We start from the raw sequence: 24598 nt of genomic DNA on the forward strand, positions 1-24598 counted from the left end.
AATAACAGAATTATTGATTTTGAATAATAATCTTTATTTCTTTATTAGTTTATTTGTAAAAGGTACATTGTAATCCTGAGCTACTGCTTTTATACATTTAGCATCATACAAAGACAGATCATTTACAGTTTGATCATTTACATTTATTGTGCTCCAAAATCCTTATCTGAATATCATTTTGTCCTAGCAGGAACATAGATAATTTAAATTACATGTATCCCTGAAACATCCACATTAATTTACCCATCTGACCCCATTATCTAAATTACTACAGTCGTCTAAATCACTCAGGACATTCCTTCTGAATTTAGCAAAAACTTGTTTAAAACTATAAAGATGGGCAGTGCAAGAACTGGTCCCTCAATCCTTTGTGAATACATCATTAGAAAAAGCTTTCTGTTTCCGTATTCTCTTTGCAAGTCAGTGCTAAATTGACTAGATGTACTTTGATGGAATGGTCCAAGTAAGAGTTTACTTATTTTCTTATTACAGCAGTTAACGTGAATTTAGTGTCTCCCTTTGCAGTGACCAGTGCATAACTCTCCCAACCAGGGAAAATCTGACATGATCAGAGGAAAGTAAGAGGCAACCCATCACCATCTTATTGTCACCTAGGTGACACTGAAGTATTATGAAACAAGTCATATGAAATGCTTCCCTTAGACCCTGTAAAGGAACTTGTACGAATAACCGGAGTTAAGTTCCATAATCCGAGCATGGCTTTTAGAATTTGCCAGTTAAAAAAAAAAACAAAACAAAAAAAAAAAACAAAACAAAAAACAGAACACCAAAACCAAACACCTAAGTCCCAGGATCCTTGAGAAGAAAGCATTTATCCTAACTGAAATCCAATCCTGGATGAATGGAAATTTAATTGGACTACCAAAATAGCATCTCTCTACCTGAAAAATCTCAAAGCGTACAGTGTTTACAAATGTCTCTCTAGCAACAGTGTCAGTCTTTAAAGTACACTCATAACTTCCGTTTCCTGAATAAGGTCACTATGATCTTAGGCAAAAGATACAGTAAGCAGTTCAAGCAAAATGCTTATTGCTTAGGTTTTAAAGCAAGCCACTTTAATATGATTTCAGTTAAAATGTTAAGTACAAATGTGAAGCTACTGTAGAAACACTTATAAACACTCTTGCTTTTGAATTCTTACTGATCATCTAGAAAAATGGCAGACGGATTTTAACGTAACAAAGGAAATGTAAAACTTAATACTGTCTGTTGAAATAAAATTCAACACCTATAAAGACAGAGTTATGAACATGTAAACACAGCTTTAGTATTCAGAGCTAGGGAATCTAGCAGCAAAACAAACTATTTGCATATTATGTAGTGCAATGAACATTTGTTCTTAGAGACTCCCAGTCTTAAAACTACTTTGAACAGAATGGAATCCTTACAGGAAAGGTTTTAAAAGTGTCCAAGATGTAATATCCAGAATTACTAGATGTTCATCAGCTATAATCTAACAATTTCTCTACGCAAAACTGTGCTCTGGATAACTGACTTTAATGGCTCCCCAGTAGCAGGCTCGAATGAGGCAGATTAAACCTAAGAGATAAGCGATAGCCCAAGAAACATATGTTGCGTGAAATCGCCTGGCGAAATCCTGTGTACCAACCTAAAAAGAGAAAACAAAAGTGTCAAAACATACAGCACTATCTGCTTTTCAGGGAAGAGCAAATTATATTAAGGAGAAGGATTTCAGCACCTTTTTTACTCTGATAAGGATAAATCAGGTACTTTATTAGCTTAATTTTACACAATCGTAGGATAACTGAGCTTGGCACGGATATCAGATCTCTAGTGACAACTTCCTGATCAAAACAGGGTCCAATCTGAGATCAGACCAAGTTGCTCAGGGTTTTAATCCAGCTGGGTCCCAAGAAACTCCAAGGATGGAGGCTACACAAGCCTCTGGGCACACCTCATGGTGAAACCTTTTCATCATTTTCAAACTCAGTAAGATTGTTAAACGAAAAAAAAAAAAAAAAAAAAAAAAAAAAAAAAAAAAGACAGCTGTCCTTTCCTGTTTTTATTACTAGCTATCACTGGTTTTATTAGGGAAATTAGAAAATTCTTCATAACTCATTTAAGCTCACACATAAAAAAAAATTAAGGTTATAGAGCAACTTAGAAGTATAGTAAAGATCACACATATGAATTTAACTGCAGGTATTTCCTCATAGATACTTTTCTGGGACTGCCAGGTAGAAAATGGTCTCAAATAACCAGTACCGGATCCTTCAGAACCAAGGAAGGCAGACTGTTGTTACTCTATTACTCAGAAAAGTACATGAGCCTTGCATATACATGTTCCTAACTTTCGGAATCCCATTCCCCTTCACTGCAGTGGAACTTACGCTCCTGGCTATACAGCAATATGTATTTCTGAAATGTGGAAGTTTTGAGAGCACTAACAGGAGCAAGATGTTCCAGTATTTCTAGAGTAAAGTAAAACCATTTTTCATAAAACTGAGGTTTTTAGAGAGATGAAGAGTCAAATTTAACATCAGGAAGAAGAGACTCTCAAAGTGCCAGAACATTTGTATTTTAGGAATATTTCATTTTTCTGGCTAACTCAGATGATTGAGTCCATAGTTTTAATAGAGGAGACAAAAATCACACAGACTTAAGAGGTTTTACTGACATGCTGGGGAAAGAAGAGCTGGTCAACCAAGGGAGCTCCTTTGTACACACCCCTGCACACAGTTGCAAGTATATCATAGTACATCACTCACAGTTAATCCAACTCCAATGAAGATGCATATCATTCCAATTGTAATATATGCACAGCAGCGTCTCCGTGGCAGTGCACTTCCAACTGAAGAACTGTTAGAAAATAAATGGTATTTTAAATTAAAAAAAAACAAAACAAAACAACTCAAACCAACAAACAAACTACATAAATAGTAACTCTTCAGTCTAAATGGGGGGCAGGGAAGAGAATGGCAATACACATACACCATCTTAAGTTTATAAAGTTGTAGGGAAACTCTATAGTTACACCAAACAGTAAAAGACAGAGCCCACAGGTTTGTTTTAAAGGGGAACTATTGGTGAAGATTATCTAGTATCTAAAAATCTAGGTACTTAGAACAAAGAGAGCGGTGCCACACCTCCAGTTTGAGTGTCTACCTCCTATATCCACAGTGCACCCAGATAAGTATCTTCAATAGCCTTTGGATTGCAACGCCCAAACTTGTTTTGCAGCTTCTATGTAAGTTGTAAGACACACTTTAGACTTTTAATATATCAATACGTGGCTTTAATACGTTCACTGCATCGAAGTAATTGGAAGTCACTTCTACCACCCCTAAACGTCATTAACAGTAACAACCTGCACTACCCATTTCTTGGAACAGTTCACCCAATACTGTTGAGTGGCTAAACCCTACCCCATTTCTTGAAGATAAAAAACTCAAAGTATTTTAGTCAAGAACATGAAAAATTTTTCATGTCAACATTTCCAAAGACTGAAATTCTTTAGACATGTTTAAGTAATTTTTAGTAACTTCAAAAACTTGACAAGTTTTTTTTACTACCCTATTTTTTTTTTCCTAGAATTCTACCACAAGTTACACGAGCTGCACAAATCACTGTTGACAACCATGGTAAATAAAACCCCTTGAAGTTCTGTCACTCATCATCTAGACTATGAACTCCAAGACAAACAGCTTTGTCTCTACCTGCTGCGTTAAGCTAACTATTACAGTACTTCAGTCAAACAAAATATAAAATGCAAACAAAACATTACATTCTTTACTACAGGTTAGAAAAATTATTCCAGAAGCTCAGCGTTGCTTAGCAAATACGTCAAGTCACACGTTTGCAATCACATACAGCTACGCTAATGAGGAAAATAGAAACATGACTTAATTCCATTGAAACACAGTGAACATGTATGTCCATTGAAAGGACTCGAGAGGCAGAGCTGCTTTCATAAAGCATGTACCATCTATCTTAGAGGTAGTTTTGAAGCATCCCAAAGCAGGCTATCATTATTTAAGTACTTCATCGCATTCTGGGACATCAACATGACTTTGGAAATACTGGGATGCTTGTACTCTGTGTTCAAAGATGCAAGGGAAACTCATTTTCATCTCATGATAGTTCAACATATTCAAGATAAGCATGTAACAGAAGAAAGCACTGCTGAACTACTGAAGTAGTACATCTGTCATATGACTGACCAAATTTCCGGCTCCAGTTAATTAACCACGTAGGCCTCATATGCTTAGCATGTGACTAGAATTTTTTAAGCATTCATCTTAGAAAGCCTTCAAATAGATTGGTTTAAGCAGCTTTACTCCAATATTATTTCTTTACAAGGAATTTCCAAAACGCTCCTAGAAGAAAAAAATGAAAAAAAAACCAAAAACAAGCAAACAAAAAACCCAAAACACACAACCACAGTCCTCTAGCTAACACACCGAGCTTCACCTTGCAAGGCAAGGGCTGAATACAGTGACCACTGACAAGCCACCTGTTCTATATTTTCAGAAGAAGAACTCCCAAAACTCTTCTGCTCATTGAATTCCCAGGGGACATTACTTCTTACCAAAAAGCCTCACCACACACGTTTGGGATGGAGATTGGCAGGTGTGGATAGGGTGGAAGAATTTGCAATTGAGGAAATAATGATATCTTGCCACCCTCTCACACACCCTCTTCCCCCTCACCACTCCCCGAAAGCCACCCTAAATACTTCTATAGCCATTCTAGAAGAGGGCTATGTTGTCTGATTCCAAGTTACAGGAGGAAAACACCCAAATAAACCAGAAGTTTTATAAAAGGGGACAGGGAGGAGACTTGTCCAAAAGCTGAACCGATGAGCACTGAGCTTGCCAAACTGACCTCAGGTTCCCTCTGTTGCAGGATTTCCTGGCTATGTACTCAGAAAGTTAATTCTATTACAGAGCTGGATACCTTAAGATAAGCCAGCAGAAATGTCACGTTCAATACACCTAAAAACACCTATGAAAACACGCATGATATTTACCGCACTGGGTATTTCACACAGAGACAAAGTTCATTTTGGGGAGAGAGACCTTCACTTTCAGAGCTGTAAATCATGATACTGCAGGTGCCGTGTGTATTTTCCATCCATATTTCCCTCAGGCTCTGTCCCCTCCTATCCAGTAAGAAAAGCTGGAAGAGACACCATCATCTCAAATACCACAAAAAGTAAGTGTAAAGAAGGTCTTAACTGCCTTTTTCTTTCCACAGAAAACAAAGATAAAATAAATATATTAAGTTTCTACGATAGCATAACAGACCTGGGAATATTTAGCAATCCCAATAAATCACAATTTATTTTTCATCTCCTAACAGTGATATTAAGCCACTGGGCCACTCTATTTAGTGAGGTTTCCCTCTACCCACCCCAAATTACACATAAAAAAAAAAAATAACTTTGAATAAAGAAAGCTGAAACCCTACCCCAAAACCTACGAACTGTGCAACTTTGACAGGCACACCTAGAAATATTAAAACTGGGGTCAAAAGAACATTTTTCTATCACAGAAGCAGCTGTTTCCATTGTGGGACTAATGAGGGTAACTCACTACAAAGGTATCCAGAAAGCAGTGGTTCTTTCTTTCCGAGCTGCTGCTAAGGAAGAAAAGGCACCTGCCAGACCTTCGGGCAGTGGCAGCAGATATAAAAGACACCAAAGCCAATTTACCATCAGGTAGTAATTAGGAGAGGGACACAAGGGACAGAGGCTATTAAAGGACTAGCACAGGAAAGAATGCAGGGTCTCTTGTGCTCCCAATAATAGGAATTATTGCCGGGATCTCAGATATGCTTTTAGAAAGGTTTTTAAGAGGAAGATCAAAATGCCTGTATTTTGGAGGTGAATAGCACTGCTAAAACTCGCCTCCACAGTAGTGACGGGGCTCCAACATCTCTCTTTTATTCCTAAAGGGTGTGCAAACTTTATGGGGCAAAAGCGTTATAAATTCATTAGGGTCCATAATTTTGTCAGACCTTAAAAAAAAAAAATAAGGAGGTCCTGAAGAAAACAAAAGAGAACAGAAATGAAGATATTTGGCATTCTGAAATAAAAACTTGTACAATTCAATTCTCTTTCCAGTAACTGAATTCATGATCCTGAAGCTTCTAGATGATTTAATATACAGCTTGGGAAAGACAGTAGCAAACAAAGAACAGGTCCTGCTTCTTCTCCATCATTAGATGAGAAAAGTATCAGAAGCCTTCCTTAAACCTCTCACTCTTTTGGGAAACAGGCTGATAAACATCTGGTATTTTGAAAACACAAGAACACTAAAACAGTAAAAGGAAACAGTTTCTCCCACATTCCAAGGTGTCATCCTCTACACTAGAAAATAGAACTATATTGCAACAATTTCCTCATTAGCTACATTTGTTGTCCCAAAGCAGCAGCTACGGTGCAGCTAAGAGCCTATGTCAGGCAGAACCACTATGCACCAGTCAGGCTTCTGCAGACACCTTACCTATACTGGCATAACCTGGTTTGTAATCCATTTCCAAAGACTCTGTCATTTATCAAATTAGTGACTTTATTCTCTGCACAACTAATTTCCTGTATTTCCCAAGTTATTTTGCGGGAGGAGGGGAATGCAGGACAATGACTCAGAACAAAAAAAAAAAAAATCCAAACTGTATGTCACAAAATAATAAATTTGTGACACAATGGTAGCAGGTAGACGGGATTAAAAACAAACAAGAAATCCAAGATCCTGTTTACCCCAACACCCAGATATGAAAGATTCCTTTGTTTACATACTCTGGGCATGATTGCTTTATTTTCACTGAACATTGTTTTGTTATTGACCTTATCGTGTAATCACTCCTAACTTCCCCTGCAGTTTTCTAAGGCATTCTTCATATTAAGATGTAGTCTCCATCAACCAAACAGGTGGTCACAAACACGCTATTTGCAGAGATTCACTGCAATTTTAAAAAACATTTGGACGAAATCATGAAAATTATTTGAGAATCTAGACGTCTCAGCAAACGTCATCTTCCTACTGTTGCAGCGATTCAAGGTGCCTTTTGCCTCGGTCTACACTATCTTTTTTTCAGTGACAACCATCAACTGAGTCAACAGAAGGAATGAATAGTTTTGCATCTGACTAGTCAGCTACTAATGAAAGAAGTTTGGCATTAATAAGCTGAAATAAAGAACCCCACATTCCCTTCTGACTACTTGGTTACAAGGTATGACGACAAAAGCAGCAGGTCACTGCAGTCATTTATTCCATTATCACGACTCAAAGCTCTGCCTCACTTATGCTGTGCCCTAAATCCATGCATTAGAAATGTTTATGCTGCCACAAGTGCATCTGACCATCGCATCTCAAATGCGGGAAGACACCAAGCAACTCATTCAAAGCTAAATTACAATATTCCAGAGTTTGCAACCTCAGCTTGAGGACAGAAATGCCTATTAAAGTTTGTTTTGTATTCTGCAATTCAGTTGCCACGCAAGCTGTAATTTTCACAAATTGCACGTGCAGAGATGCTCTGGTTTTATTACACACAGATATCACGCTTTAGACTATAGGCAAAAATACTAAGAGAGCCTTACACTCCACCTGGATTTTAAAATACAAGCAACATAAATCAACAGAAGACAGACCAAAAGAACACATGGTATGACTTTTTGTTGCTTGGAGTGGGATTTTTTTGTTATTGTTGGGGTTGGGTTTTTTGTTTGTTTGTTTCCTGTTGTTTTTTTTAAGGTTAAACAGCAAATAATTTTATACCTAAGGAGAGCCCAGAGAAAAGCTGAGGTCAGATATCAAGTGTGACGTGATAAAACATAACTGCAATTAGTTTAAAAACAAACAAATCAAGCCACAGAACACCAACCCTTTCCCCCATGACTGAAAAGACTGAATGCAATTAGAATCAGTAAAAACATCGCTGCAAAGCAGCATCTCATCAAGACTGCAAATTTATTTGATCTAAGCAAACTAGAACATATTCACTACCCCACACCTGATCGGTTACACCCCTGAGGTTAAACGTACCACTACACTGACTTTTCTCTCCGATAAAAGAGTAAAGTCTTTTACTCTGGGAAAAGATTTCCATTGCTGTTGAAGGCCAGGATGTGCCAAGACCTACAGGACATTTATCCTAAGCCTTCTGCTTCCTAAGGGACCTGCTAGTTTTCCTACAACATGCAACACAGCTGTGGTTCTCCATTCCCAGTGGAAGGCACATTTGCTCCTTTAACTGGAAGTCACACTTGCCTATCAAAGGAAGACAAATATTTAAATAAATCAGCAGGGCAAGAAAGTCTCCGAAGTCGTATTTTCAAGTCTTAGTTCACACCCTTTGCTTGAGATTCCATACAAATTTAAAAGTATGTTAGTAGCGTAGCTTTTAACAACGCTTCAAACCAAGTATTTCTGACCTTGGATAAGAAAGGCCAAACAAAAACTGAAAAAGCCCCAAACAAAACCCAAAATATAAAAAACTCTTACAGCTCTTGTGTTCTACTTTTTCTTCTTACTGAAGTAATAGCAAAGGAGTAGACAAGTTATTCCACAGTAATTCGTAAACATTAAACAAGCTAACACATTAAGATGCTAAACACAAGTTAGTTGCTGAGAAATCAGTAAAACCTCTTTCAAATTGAAACAAGATTATTTGCTTTCCAACTTTTACAATAAGGCAATTCAAGTTCTACATTTAAACATGACATCTGATTAACTGCATGAATTGGTAAAATTCATAAGGACATAAGCTGTTAATTTTAGCAACCCATTCCTGTCTATTGTTAGCAGCTTATTTTTACCTCTAGCAATTCAGTCAGAGAATTTTAATAAACGCAGGTTGGACTTGTCAAAGTTACCGATTTGTGCATAAAGACTGGAGAATTCATGTACACATAACATGCTCTTTAGCCCTAAAATTCAGATGAGCACAGCGAAAGAATCAGCACAGCAAACACATTTTACTCTAAAGACTTTTACGGAAGAAATGCTGGCAATTTATTTAACAGTTCATTTACGTAACCTCGCTTTCAGAGAACTTACATTTTTTTGCAGTGTGGGCATTTTGCTAGTGTGTTAAACCTCAGTTCCATCCACTGTAAAAAGAAAAAACAAAAAGGTTGAAAAACTGGCCTGAGAAAATATTTGTTGTATTTCATGCTAAGTATCACTGTGAAAACATTTTGCTTCTCAGGCTTTCTTTGACTTGTTTCTTGCTTTCTTCCGTAAATGGGATGCCCTTTTGTCAGTGGCAACATAGGATTGGGATTTCCATGTGAACATTTCCCATGACTTGACTTAGTATTACAGGATTCGCTTGACGTAATGCGGTTTCATCCACAGGCACAGTACGGGCAACATGATAATATTAATACAGTTTTTCCTCTTACTTCCACAACTATGAATATACCCTGAATCAAAATAAATGTGTTTTCTTTGGCACAATTACAGATAGATGCATTTTCCCATCTTTCCCTAACCCATGCACCATTTGTGAAAACTAAGTTAAGTGCGCACAGAAAGATTAGCTGAAGAATATTTTAGGAAGTAGATGTCTAAATTTTATATCAATAAAACAGAGAGCACTATTGGCTACTTACATGACATTTTAAAAAGGTGGTATGTAAAACCGCACGTGGTATGATCACAACTTCCATGCAGACTAAAACCTATCTGGAAAACAGCCTTAGTGGAAGTAGCCTACTGGAGGATACACAGTCGTATACTCATTTAAAACCAGCATTTTTTTTGTTAAATTTCATTCTGTGATAGTATAAGTACTAAACAAGCATTTTAAATTTGTTTGCCTTGAAGAAGAGGCAAGACCATTCATTGTTCTTCGCTCTGTAAGCGGTTATATTGTAATTGCAGCTCTCTCCGGCTGCCTTTCTCAACTGGAGGTAGGTAGCACAGTTTCTTGGTGAAATATAATTATTCTCTCCCCTCCCCTCTTAATTTTCGAAAGAGTCACACTGCAATTTACTAGCTGGGGAAGAAGCCACAGCACAGACCACTGATGCCTCCATTCAGATCTTCCTTATCTCTGTGAGAAATCAGAAGTCAGTCTACTGAAGTAAATCTCGTTGTTGTAACTGCTATAGACACCCATCAAAATCAGAGCCCGTCCTTGAACGGAAAACAGGACCTACCTACAGCACAGCACCATTTAAACACCGCAAAGAAATTTATGATTTTATGTGCAAAGAAGAGAGGATGTGGCTTGTAAGGCCTTGCCAGTATGAGCAGATTTTGCTGTGAGCAAGACTCTGATCTGTAGTAGAGTGCATTTTCCTGCCTCTTGAAGGTCTCCCTCAGTTTTATTTATTTCTAATGGGGTTAATTCGCCACTAAAAAGAAATCCATCATTTTTTCCTGCTTCTGAAGTATCCAATTACAGTACCAGTTACATAGTTGTTTAAAATGTATTTATTTACAAAGACTTGGCCAAACTGATTTAGCATAGTTGGATTTTATCCCTTAATAAAATGAAATCTGCTGTAATACTCCCCATCTGAGCAATGCATTTTAGGAGCATTAATTCTACTTCCACATTCCTGCCAGAGTTAGCTATTTGCCTGCATCCCTGTCAAAAACTACTGTTTCACTTAGTTCTACACAGCAAAATTGGGATAAGGTATGGTTGTTAGTACCAGGCATGGAGACGGGCCTCTTCAGAGCTCTTCTTTCAGCTTTTAAAACTGCAATTCCAGAAATAGAAGCAAATCTAAAACCAGGAGTTACATTTTATGGATTTGTAATGCAACTTCCCTTCTGTAGACTAGTTTTATTCCAGGGTAGGGAACTCCATTTCCAAAGTTACTCATTAATGATCTTTCTAGGGTATTATTTATTAATGGATACAAACTCAAATGCGCTTGGGCTCCAAATATTGATGGAAAAAATAGAGGCATTGAAAAATCTGTTTTCATTGAGAGTTACCTGGAAGTAAGAGAAGCACTAACTGTTATGATGCCTTCTGCACACATCAGAAATATTTGCAGGATAAAGGCAAAAATGCAACAAGACATTCAAACTACAAGGATTCAGATCACATTAGCACAGTAGGGAAAGGTTATTTTCATGCACATCCTAATTCTTGGAGTTTTGGCAGGTTTAACAAGTAGTTTAAAACATGCTTAAAGCTGGTATTTTCACTCACATCCCAGAGTCCTTTAAAGTACCTAACCTTGTTTCATGTTGTTAAGAAAACTTGAGGTCACAGTTATGTGAAATTTAGCTCCCTGCCAACAATACAAACTGTATTTTTCCCATTGAAACAATACAATAAACAATAGCCCAAATCCCTGGTTAGATGTACTGAAACGCAGATGAGGATTTCAGAAAGCTCTTAAAGGTTTCAACTGTGGACAAAACCGGACATCCATCAAGGGATTTACTAGAAGAATATGTCAAACTTCCGTCCTTCTGAGCCTCAAATAGTTCTCAATGCATTCAATATAAGACAGTGAAAAAAAAAAAAAAAACAAACATATATACACACAAATCCCTACATACAGCTGCTTCTGCCAAAAAATGCTTCCACTTCACTCCCCGCAGGTCCTTTGGGAAAGCAAAATACTTCTGCAGATTAAAACATTTCTTAGTCTTTTAAAGAATGTATAGGGTTTTTTATTCAACTATTTTAGAAGAAATATTTTCTGTATTTGATTAGTTTTAAAAACATAAAATTGATAGAGCACAACTGACAACCCACAGTGCATAGCCTACAGCCTGTGGCTGGCATAGCTTGCTCCTGGCTTCTTGTCCTTGAGGGTCTCTCTGACAGCAGGATGGTAGCGGGGGGATGGCAGGGGGAACAGAGACACCCCTCCCCTGCCTGACACCATTTCCAAAGCCAACTCAGCCTCGACAGCCACAAATCATCGCAGGCAGAGGGCCCTGGGGAAGGGGCTGTGGGGAATGACTTACTGCTGGCAGAAACAGTTACTCAGCCACAGCCCAAGTCCAGAAGCTCCCCAAAAAAGCCGAAACCAGATCAGTTCAGCAGGACAGTTAAACTCTCGTCCTGCCCTCCTTTTCTATTCTACCAGTTTTTCCACTTGTCTGAACTCCAAATCTGCTAGAAACAGTGGAAACCTTAACACAGAAAAAACTCCTATCAGGTTACCAAGGAAAAAAATAATCTGATGAACAACATGTGAATATCTAGGGACAGTTCAGCTACAGTACCACTTCAGTACTAAGTCATTACCCCAGCTGAGACAGAGAAACTTTAAGCACTGCAGAGCATGCAGCATGCTTTTAATAATTTGTAAAAAACACCCCCCACATGCAGAGGCAGGGAAAGCACAACCCATACTTACACTTTCATGTAGGAAAAAAAAAAAGTCTTAGAAAGGTGAACAAGTTGATAGTCTTAAAAGAATAAGTAACTGACAATGACTTTGCTTGTCTTTTATTTTTTAACTCCCAAGTAAAGTAAAAGAGATAGAATCATAGAATGGTTTAGGTTGGAAGGGACCTTAAAGTTCATCTGGCCAACCCCCCTGCCATGGGCAGAGACACCTCCCACTAGACCAGGTTGGTCAAAGCCCCATCCAACCTGGCCTTGAACATCTCCAGGGATGGAGCATCCACAACTTCTCTGGGCAACCTATTCCAGTGTCTCACCACCCTGACAGCAAAGAATTCCTTCCTAATATCTAATCTAAATCTCAGATAAGATACCTTACTCAGTAAGATACCTCACCGAGTTGCTGAGAGATGCATCTAGCACTAGATGCATCTATTTGCTTTCATGTGGAGATATCAAGGGGCAGAAATACCCTCACAAAAGATGAGTTTCAAAGCTGGCTAAAGCACTTCTATTTTTTTGCTTTTCTGCTCACTGTCAAACCCAAACGATTTCCTGATTTTTCTTAAGTAAAAATGTTATTTGCAGGCTCTCAAACTTAGTAACAGAAAAAGGTAGAAGCAGAGTGTTGGGAAAGCTGTGTAAAGTGAGAAATCAGGGTTTGTTTCTTGATAACTCAGCATAAAAACAATACAAGCGTCAAATTTCTAATGATTTTGTGGGTTTCTTTTCAATGTATCATGAAGCAGTAAATTCATTGTACTGGCAGATAGGACTATGAAGTTCCCTAAATCAACCATCAGATCTGAAGTCACACACAGAGATTCCAAATAAGAAGAATTAGCCTTTTAAGGCATAATCTAACAGTTGTGGGCAAAACCAGCCTTTATGGGTTTGGGCTTCCCCTCCCCTTATGTTCACCTAAAGAAGTTCTTAGTGTAAACTACAGAATTAATTTGGGCTGCACTTACAGAAAGCAAATAGGGGATAAAGACAAATGAAACTCCCATGCTTATGAAAGCTCCCAAAGATAGGCCAATAGTTTTAGCAACGAGAATTTTACTTCATAATACTGACTGTCCCTAATAAAAAAAAATAAAAAAAAAAAATCACATAATAGAGATGGTCTTTTATGTTAAAAGCCACATGAAAACTTAACACTCTAACTGTTCTACAACATTGCTTTTGCCTGTGCAGTTTTAAAAATGTGCTAAAACACATAATTGCATTACAAAATTAAATTATGATTGTATCAAACTACAGTGTTCATGCAGATACTTCACTGTTTGCAAAATGCTACTGTATTAAAAAAAAAAAAAGCTAAAAGAAAATGCAACCTTTAGTAAGAGATTCCTGTTTTAGAGTATGTACTTGAGATGGCCTTTTTCTTCCATAGATCCAGTAGTTTTCATTTAGTAACATTATTCTACATTGCATACAATGTTCTTACTAGTTAAGGTCATGTATAGACTTGCATTTAAAAAAAAAAACAAACAGAAAACCCACTCCAGCTACCTCCAGTTACAGACTACTGTTCTTCAGCAAGGGTTATAATAGAAACACATTTTATTTTTTCAATATATAGGCAGAATTGGTAGATAGAATATTTCTCAAGCATCTCTCTAATGGCTTCTCAGATAGTACATTACTTGTAAATTCATAATCAAACCCCTGGTTTCCCTTTAAAAAAAAAAAGTGTAAAAGCCATCTCCTGCTTCCTGCATTCATCATCTACTGTAGTAGTTAAGCCATTATAGCACACCTCACTGATCCATAAACATGAAGTAAAGGTTTGAAGGCACAAATCTATTCCATTACAGAGCCTATCACAAGTGAATCCTTCTCTCACTGCTGATACAAACCAACATGGAGTGCCATCCCCTAAGCTTCCTTTTTCCTTTCACAAAATGCACTTGAGTATTCTCTGGGCTTTATGTATCTTAGGATCCTTTGTTTCAGGAATGTAACACCACTCTGGTGACTATGCAGGTCCTTCAGCTGTAGCACTTATCTTAGCCATTTCCCATAACTCACAAAACCTGACAAACATTCAAGCACTGCTAGATGCTGAAGCTAAAGCTTCACTTTAGTGCAGTACACACTTGTGTACTGCAGAGGCTCTTCCTAAGTCAAAATTCAAGTATGGCAGGCCCTTAACCATATAAAAGGCTGCAAACAGCTCAACAGCAAAAGAGTATTCTTGCATCGTTCCAATTCAAAACCAAGATCAACTGTCAGCCTCACATATAACCAAAAATCTCCAGTTCTGTAACACCTGACAGATATGCTAATGGCAAGTACTATAACAAACAGCTTTCAGGGGTCCATACGGCAACGGCAGAACTGCTCTCTTAGCCACTGCAGAACATAACCATCATTGCAAGCCTAAACAGAACCTGGAAGCGCAACTTCCTTTTCCAGCACCATCCACTCTCACATCTCTAAGCATTAAGAGTGACTCTGGGCTTTATCCAGGCATGCGCAGAAAGACTGTTAACAGTCTTCTTGAATTGCATGTAAAGATAACCAAATACAGACCACACATCCACAGCAATATGAGCACAGGAGCAGCTTTAGCTCCTCAATGATGCCATAGATGAGGCTATATGCCCTTAAACAAACACCTTGAAGGATAACACAGTGAGGTGAGAAGGAGAATCCAGTGCTTTACTTACAAGGAAGGTATTTCCACAGTGCCCACATACCACTCTAGTTCCGTCTGGTTGAACTGGCAAGGCAGGCTGAGCTGGCTGCTCTTCTGGGATCAGCATTACTGGACCAAGAGTAATGATGCGTCTACTGCGTTAAGAACATTAGATGTACATGTAATTAAGCTAGCAAAAGAGAAGGACGATGTGTTTTAGCACTTAGCTCAGTTATGACCAAATATTTTACACTTTTAAACTATAATCTGCTTTTTAAACAGATGATACACCCAGTTTTGGTCTCCCTCCGAAGTGTTTTCCTTTTCAGTTTTGAAAACATTCTCTTTCACTGTAAGATCAGCCACGCAAGCCAGAACCCTGCGGAGATCAAAGACTTGCCATCATATGGCAGAAACACTCCTCAGGAAAATGAAATCTTAATACCCAGGCTGAACAAGCCCATGAATTGGAATGTACATACCCATGTGAAACATGTAAAGGACTCCTCCATAACCTAGTTCTCCTTTACCAAGTCAGATACTCCTTCCCACACTACTGACAACCATGTCAATATAAGCAGCATATCCACATTTGTACAATAAAAATTCCATTCAAATTGAGTGAACTAAAAAGGGAAACTACCACACTTTGACTAAATGCAATCAATTTACTTTAAAAAAACAGTTTGCAAGTATTTGCTTTTATGTTCAATGTGTTTCCAGTTTAATTATACAATTTGTCCATCCAAAATGACAGTACCCAAATTAACCAACTCAAAGCAGAACGAGGATCAGACTCCCTAGCATGAAAAAAGTGAAGGGAAGAATTAAGCATTATTTAAATTGCACTGCATCTCTCCCCATATACAACCAAAATTGTATTCTGGATGGCCTCCCTTCAGTCTGTAGTCTTCCATTTAGGGCATACTCCCAATTCTCTCGTTCAAAGTATCTCAATTTTGCTCATCTTCTGGTAAGACAAACACATAGGCTATCTTAGAGAAACTGCCAAGATATATGCTTTTGAAATTATTTTAATAAAATTAAGGAGTTTCTGATTCAGCTTGGTTACCTCCCGTATGATCTATTACAACTGAAGTACCCCATGAACATTTTGTCACTCTTGAGAAAATATTTGGAATGTTTTCAAGTTTTCCCCAACACAGCATTAGTTAAAAAAAAAAAAAAAAAAAAATTCCCCCCCAAGTCTCAAACTATGTTTCAAAACCAGAATAGCCAACAGACTGGTGTCTAGGGCACTTGGCGTGTCATAGCTTTCATTCAAGTAGCTGCAGATTTAGCCTTCATCTCAGTTTCCTCCCATTAGAGCTGCGCCACATATGATCAAATTACTCCTACCTCAGTGGGATCTTTAACACCCTGAGCCCAACGGTGAGAACGCTCGCTATGACAATTGCGCTTATTTCTGTTACAACAAATGTGTAAATTAAAGTTGAGAGCTGAGAGGAGACTGAAAACTCAGTATACTAAAGAAGGGAGGACAGGACTGAAGACAACCTATTGCTCCCTCTCCCGTTTCATTCCGAAATCCCCAGTCAGAACCAGACAAAGCGAGCAACCTGTGTGTTTACAATAATTTAAGTTTGCAAGAATTATGCATGTTAACTCCCAGAAACAAGAAGTGATTTTTTTCTTTATACCATTTGTTCCTTATAAAGTAGCTAAAATAGGAAACACACATTTGACATTGCCACTAAATAAAAAAAAATTTTCCTCTTTAACCTTAAAAAAAAATATTCAAAATTGATACTGCCATAACCTATCTCTGCAGTAATTTCGTAATGCTCTGTAAGTGTCCATGTACAGAGGCCCAGACTTGAACTCTTAGTTTTAAATATTCAACACAAAGAGCACTATTGCTTTAAAGACCACTATCTCAAGGCACTTACAGTTTTTTATTCTTACCAGTTTGGTCTTGGACAGCCTATTTTCCGAGACGTATCCTTACAGATAAGGAGGCAATTACATTGACATCTAACATACTTCTTCCCTGAAGGAGGGTTTTTGATTGGCTAAACAACAAAAAAAACACACCAGAGAACACACATCAGAAGCCACAGCAATTCACTTTTTTCCTCATAACACTATGACAAAGCAGAACAACTTCAGTGACAAGTTCTTACTAACAGAGAAATACAGTTCCTCTTACTTGAGAGTCAAGACAAAATTGGAAGTTTTCCCTCTCCGCTCAGAGAAAGAAGTACAAATTTCCTCACTAGAACAAAAATAGATTCTGCAAACTAATGGAAAAAACATTCATATTTTAGCAATGAAGAACTCAAGACTTCAGTTTAGTTATTTTATTTTTTTTTTTAATGTGAGCTTAAGTAGCATTTTTTTTTTTTTTTAAACTCAAAACATCAAGAAAGCCTCCTTGCTTGGTACGACAGCTTTATTCAACAGTGAAAGGATCACAGTCTGGTTCTCAGTCACTAAGAGAATAAGTAGACATTGCTGAACTGTATTCTTATTTTAAACTGTACTGAAATTATCTTTCTCCAGCCTGGGAGTCAAGTTTCTTGGTCCCTTTCATACAGCAAATCACAAGTCTCAAAAGCCGCACAGTACTTTGTTTGGCCTGAAACATTATATATTGGCACAGAAAGTAAGTATTAATGGCAGGTTCTCTACTCTCTCTTTTAAGTGAAAAAAAGAACGTTTTCCTACAGATTTATGGCTTCCTGTTTTCTGGCCATAATTTAAAGTCCTTTTCGTAAAATAAATCCAATCCAGTGCTTTTCATGCAAATGCCTCCAGTAGCTGCGGAGTGCTGCAGTATTGGATCCTGAAACTAAAACTAGCACAAAAGAAAAAAAAAAAAAAAAAATTAGAAGCAGGAGGCCAAAAGCTGAAGACTTGAATTAAGAAAAGGTGAGGAGGAGGAGCAAAGAGGTCTGCGATCACTGGAACAGAACCTACAATTTCTGCATTTCAAAACTGTTGTGTTGTGGTTTGTTAGCAAGTTAACAAATTGACTGAATAGTATTGCAGGAGGAAAGCACACATCCAAGGAGAGGTGTGGGCTGGTTACTTTGTTTCTTCCATTCTTAAAATAATTCAATTCTTCATTTCTCCTCATGCCACCAAAACCAGTTTCACTCTTCTTTACAGAAGGGCACTTACTTAAACAACGTCTTTGCTTTTTGTCTTCTGCCTCAGAAGGAAACATCCTGCGCAGCCTCCTCGACAGCACAAGGATTCATTCTAACTGCTTATGACCATCCTTGTGCAGGCCACTGTTGAACTTGCACGCTACCTACACTAGCATCCAGCTGCGCTGACAGGTCCTGTGCAGGACAGCAGAACGGGACTCACCGTTTGTAGGTGAGGACATGAATTATACCAAGGAAGTACTTCAACATCCCCCCCACTTCCCTCCACAAAAAGAAAGTGCTAAAAATCCACTTTACCGTAGCTTCATTGCAAACTGTGCACTTAACAACATGTTGGTGTAGCTTGCCATCCAAATTGATTAGCGACTGGCACACGCGGCAGTTTATTACAGGAACACCGCTGGCATCTGGACTTGCAATGGCAGTATACGGAGGAGGAAGCTCTGCTGCAACAGATCAGGAAATCTCAGTTGAAAAACCAAACAGGGGATCCTAAAATACCATCAGCAAAGACAGGCTCTAACAGTCACAGCCTCAAAAAAGAAAAAAATATTAAAAAAAAAAAGTAGTTAATAATTAGTGTAAACATACGACAAATGTAAGTTTGCTTTTCCCTTCCCCACAACTTCTGTGTACCTGAACATCAACCGGAATTGTACATGAAACATACCAGCAACACAAACACACCGTAAATTACCACCAGAAAAGTGGATCAGACAAAAGGCTCATCTATGCAACTTTATTTTCAAACCATCTTTTTACAGACTTTAGAAAACGGAGGAAAAAAACACCCAAACCCATCACAGATTAGTAGCAACCACAGCCTGGCTTCTGAAGAAAAAAAAAACACCAAACAAAACAAGAAAAAAAAACCCACAGAAGATAAAACAAGACACGGGTAGGCAGAAGAGCCATAACCAGCATTTACAAGCATCTGGAGAGACTGAAACACAGTCAACTATTTACCATATAGTATCAAATACTACAGGTAAAAGTCCTGTTAAGAAAACAGGTCTTAAGAGAGGAATTGGCATAAACTGCTTTTTTTGAGCACAACAACAGCAAATTTATACTACGTTGAAGAAAAGAAAATGAATTGAACCATCAGAACTTCTGTTTGTATGGTTTCCTAATATTTTTGTTGTCCAAGACCCAAAGCATGGATGCACAAGGATGTTTTTAAGTCACTTGAGACAGGCTAACACAAGGGAGAATAAAGTGGCCTCAGGCCCCTGTGGAAGAGCAGATTTCAGCTTCGCCAGTCCTGAGCCCATGGCAAACCGGGGTGGAAACACTCAAGATCCTTCTCAGTTTAAGAATCCATGGAATGAAAACAATTCAACACAGCAACCTCACACGAGCTTATTAACACAACTATTTGGCACGTAGTAGCACCGGCTTTTATTTCATCAAGAAGTTCATGGTTCTTCAGGTAAGCAAACAAGGAACGGGCATATTTAGTAGTTCATAGTTAACTTCTTATACTAATAATTTGAAATTATTAGCCTCGGACTTCAATAGACGATTTCATAATTACATCCAAGCAGCCAACAAAATCTTCAGGGAAGCAATGAGAGATCAACCTACTTTCAGTTTACAAAGAGCACTGAACAGAGCAGTATCTGGTGGAGGGGTGGTGAGGGAAGTCACAGCCTGCTATCGAAGCTGACAAGCCCAAGTATTAAATTTAAGCCTGTAAGAAAGCACTCATCACTCCTTCACTCTGTTTTAAAGTGAATGTCATAAGCTGCAGGGATAAGAACCCCTGCCTGCCCTTCAGATCCAGAAAATTGTCACAAACCTTTGAAGCAGCATTGCTGTTCAGTGCTCTCTCTCTCTTTGCTACTTGGCCTACAAACAACCCGGACCCATACTTGATTTTAACTCACAGAGGCAGCAGAAGGAAGGTGGACACCTTGAGGGTCCCAGAATCGCATCCAGCATACTTGGAATGTTTCAGATGAGAAACAAAATTAACTTATATGCAGCAATGCAATTCTGAAGTCCTCACACAGACTGATGCTCTGTTACTTTAGCAAGCGAACTTCACCCCTTCAGCTTTTACATGCCAGTTGCAGAAACCAACATCCTTAAGAAATATCAGCTAACTTCAAGGATTGTATTGATGTTTTCTGTTTCTGAGGAATTACATTCTGAGAAAATACAGCATCCAGTCAACTTTTTTTTTTTTTTTTTTTTAAGGAAAACAATACTTTGCAGTACTGTGATAGCCTATTTTCAGTACAAGACTGCCACATGCAAGAGAGGAGATATTACAAGATATTAACAAACAAAACAGTCAAACCTCCACTTTGGCAACTGGAAACAATCTCAAGCCTAGGAGATCACTGCAGAAACCAGGGTTGAGATGTGGATGATGTGAACAGCAGTGTCTTAGCTGTGAACGGCAAAGTCAAAGCTGCTGGAGGGGGGTTTTGGCCATAAGCAGGCTGCCTAACTGCTCCTGCAGCGAGCAGCTGATGCACTTTCTGGCTAGGAGAATAGGTAGCCATAAAACAAAAGGTGTGTCCAGCAGACAGAATACCAAACTCTCTGTTAAGACACCCCTACAGTTCAATCCCAGCTTTGAGGCTGCATTTCTGAAAAGCAACAGTCATGTTACAGAACTTCTTGGCTTTGTCCTCTCCAATTCCAGTGCGACTTCTCAACTCTTACCGGCTGGGCACAGGGCAGCCGTACTAAGGAAAGGCAAAACGGTATCTTGAAGGGTACTAGGAAGCGAAGAGACACACACCCCAGCCTTTCAGCTTTCCATGATCCTAAAATACTTTAAGAATTGGCAACTATACCCTTCTAGACATTTATAATATTCTATACCCTACTTGTAAGTGTCAACTCTTAGGATTTTGAAAGTTGGTTAAATGAGGTACGTGAGCATGTACAGACACTACCACCCACCTCTCCAGCCTTGTACTGGAGCTGCTCCGCTTCCAGGTAAGCAGCCTCTCCGTTCCTGTCCTGCTGGCTCAGCAAATTGCAGATAGCAAGTGAATAATGGCTGCTTTTCAGAGCAGAGCTGCAGCAAATAACATTTGCTATGAAGCAGAAAGCCGGAGGTATCCTGGCCCTGCAACCTTCATGCACTTTTTCTTTAAGCATTTGGAAGAGGTCCAAAAAACAAACCAGCAAAAGCCATCAAAATTATTTTTACAGAAAAGTATATTTTTTGTGTGTGTGTCTGAAAGGAAAATAAAGGCATTGTCTCCATGTTAGCTGCTCATTACCCCTTAATAAAAAGGTTTCAAAGCACATTAACATATGTACTTTGGTATGAGGGTTTTTTTGGCAGCTTGAATTCCAGGCTAACTATAACATCTAAAAACAGCTCATAAAGGTCCATCATGTTGGATATGACTGGATGGTAGGCAGGTTTTGGGTACAAACCTGGTGTTCAGGGACACATTTAATATACTGAATTTCCTGCTGCTGACATACCAGTTTACAGCCTTATTCTTAAAAAAAAAAAATAAAATCAATAGTAATTAGTTTAGCAAGATTAGCAGAGTGCCCTGCGAGGCAGTACGTCTGACTCTAACCTACGATGCCCTCCTCACCCCCACAGGACAGAGATGCAGTAGAAGATAGCACATATTCAACCCTTGAAATTCCTTGTGGTACTTGCGCACGTTCCTCCCTTGGTATTTGAAGGGCAGAAACCCTTACTGGGTCAATAAGAAATGAGTTTGATTGGGGGGTTGTTTTGTTGATTTGCACTTTGTTTGTTTGTTTGTTTGGTTTTTTTTAAATTATTCTTTATCCTGACCGGGGCGTGGGGGGAGTTAGTGATCTATGACAGCTCTTAGAAAACTGTGAGAAAGCCTGAAACCATCACACCCCCCAAAAAAAAGAAAAAGGAAAAAAGTGCTGAATAAGCACCCTACTACAGGGAGCAGAGCTGATGGTCCCACCCTTTGTCTATGTGAAAGTTGGGTCTCGGCTGCAGCCCAACTAGGGAAGAGGAGGCTACTTTCAAACCAAGGCCTCTCTAATTTAAAGCTCAGGATGACATATTGGGCACAGTAGAAAATTACAGGGATAAATCTATTAATGTGTATTCAGGTGGTAGTTTGGAGTGCAAAGGGCTTCTTCCTCCTTCCTCTACCTCTCCAGCTCCGCACCAGTCAGGCAATGTTAAGCATGGAAGCTCTGCAGAAAGGGGTTTGGAAGCAAACCCCATCTCCCCACAAGAACGCTTCTTCCCTGTACGCCTAGACTTGCACTAGGGAGAGAGACACAGACTGCTCGTTAGCTAAAATGGCTGTTTAGCTCCATAGATCCTTTCACTAAGGATAACTGACAAAGCAAGGAAACTACAGCTACCTGGTCTGTGTGACGGCTCCGCAAAATTTTGTTCTGCGGGTATCTTTTTGGAAGCTTTGTATAGCAGTTTTGAAGTGCTCCCTAGCACGCTTGCTCGTGGACTGATCAAACAAGAGTTCCTCAACTTGCGAAGAGATGTCTGACATTTTAGAAAGCTCTATGGTTCCTTCTCACTTTTGGGAGCAAGCCATTTATCTCAAGTGCCACATGCCACCACCGGTGCCAAATGAGTTACCAGAAGTTACAGACCGGCACTGAAGGTACAGCAGGACACAGCTACCAACTGAAAGGTGCATTTGGGGTCCACCTTGTTTCCAGGTCATGAGTTTTACCCTGGGTTCAAACAGGAATCACTGATCCAATGCATTTTCATTACTTTTTAAAATCTATAAAGACTTTTTAAAAAATAGATTAAAACGTATGCAAACATACTAGTTACAGGACAAGGACTACCAAGAATTAAAACATTGACTTTGAACTAAGGTAGATTTCTAGATTTCTTTAAACTGCAAAACTTAAGGGATGATGCCAACCCTACACAATTTGATTGGGAAAAAAAAACAACAAAAAAACCCAAAAACCACCAAAACCCCCTGCTGTTTTTCAGGCCAGCATTTGTACAATTCAAATGAAAGTGAACAGTCAACATCAGCTACAGCACTAACTGCAATACATTTTCATATCAAGGCAAAGAGGACTAGCTTGCCACAGGTTTAAATATTATTCAAAACAGACAGATGCTCACCCATAGCATTCTAGTTACATACATATGTAACAAAACTATGCAATTATATAAAAATCCTTAAGAAAGGGCCAACACACTGGAACCAGTGAGATTAGGACTGTAATCTTACATTTTAAAGGCTACTGCTAGCAAAGCTACACTAATCTTGTTTAGTCTTGATTCCTTCAGCTTTCTCCCCCACTTGCTTTCTGCTCTAAAATATTTAACCAGAAAAAAAAAAATCTATTAATGTATTTTGTAAAGCTCCCGATTTGTATTTTCTAAGTGAAATTAAAAACAAAACACGACAAACTGCTCACTAAATATTCAGTATTGATCAACAAGATGATTTTCTTAAGTCTGCAAAAGAAAGTTAATACCATATCGCTAAGCCACGATGCTAGATTTGTAACCGCAGTATCTGCCCGGCTTTAAAAACAAAGCCAAAACCAGCTATGGCCTTGAAATGGGTTTGCAAGGACATCCTCGTGGTTTTGGACTTCAGCTGCCGCCCTGCGCAGACCCCCTCGGTGACTTCAATCCGGTGGGTGACGGCCGGGGCAGGCGGGGGGGGACCCACCGGCACCGCTGGGTGACCCCACTTCCACGGGAGACGCGAGGGAGACCCGCGCACGTCCCTCCGCGTTCCGCCCCCGGCAGCCGGCGGCTCTCCCGCGCCCGTGCGGCGCTCGGCATCGTCTGCTTCATCCTGCGCCTAATTAATGGGGGGGGGACGACACCAAACTCCCAACAATTACCTTGCAAGCTTCGACATGCGAGCGAGTTATAATAGGCAGACCGGTTCGGGCTTGTTCTGCCACTGCAAACAATTATTTTAATTTTATATATATATATATATTCCTCCCCACACACACCTCCGGAGAGCTCACGCCGGAGCGGAGCGCGGCGCGGACCCCGGCCTACGCGGCCCTCAGCGGCGTTACCTGTTGTTCCCCCGCTCCCCCCCGACCCTCGCCGGCGGCTCCCGGCCCGGCCCGGCCCCGCCGTTACCCCCGGCCCCGCCGCAGCGGTCACTTCGCCCGCCGAGAAAGACGGAGGGAGGTGTCGTCCCCCCCAACCCCCAGCCCCCGCCGCAACCGGGCGAAGGCGCCGCGTCCCGCTAGCGGGCGCAGGGCCCGGGCCCCCCTCACACCGTCCCCGCCCCGAGGGCCGCGCCGAGCCCCTCCGGGCCTTCCCGGCCCCCCTCCCCCGCCGCCAGCCCCGCGGTTCCCGGGCCGGCAGCCGCCCCCTCCCCCCCCCCCCTTCGCCCGGTACAGCTCCGGGGGTGGCGGCTCGGCGGCGCCGGGTGAGGGCGACGGCAGCGGGCGCCTTACCTCGGGGGCTGCTGTCCGGCAGATAGGGCGGCGCGGTCGGGGTGACATTGCCAGAGCCGGGCGCGGAGAGCAGGGGGGAGCGCTCGTCCACCCCCTCGGCGGCCAT

General features: G+C 40.0%; 1 protein-coding gene across 1 annotated transcript; it reads right to left on the reverse strand.

Annotated features, from left to right (window-relative positions):
- Window positions 1–43: 43 nt before the first annotated feature.
- On the reverse strand, window positions 44–24598 carry PIP4P2 (phosphatidylinositol-4,5-bisphosphate 4-phosphatase 2; the record flags this gene model as incomplete). The annotated part of the gene is made up of 7 exons (XM_082479302.1): window positions 44–1630; window positions 2751–2841; window positions 9045–9097; window positions 14991–15114; window positions 16886–16992; window positions 18391–18539; window positions 24493–24598. 7 exons carry the CDS (start codon window positions 24596–24598, stop codon window positions 1487–1489), a joined length of 774 nt encoding a protein of 257 aa, XP_082335428.1. The 3' UTR covers window positions 44–1486.

Source organism: Vanellus vanellus (assembly GCF_965231255.1).
Source record: "Vanellus vanellus genome assembly, chromosome: 2".
NCBI classification, from domain to species: Eukaryota; Metazoa; Chordata; class Aves; order Charadriiformes; family Charadriidae; genus Vanellus; species Vanellus vanellus.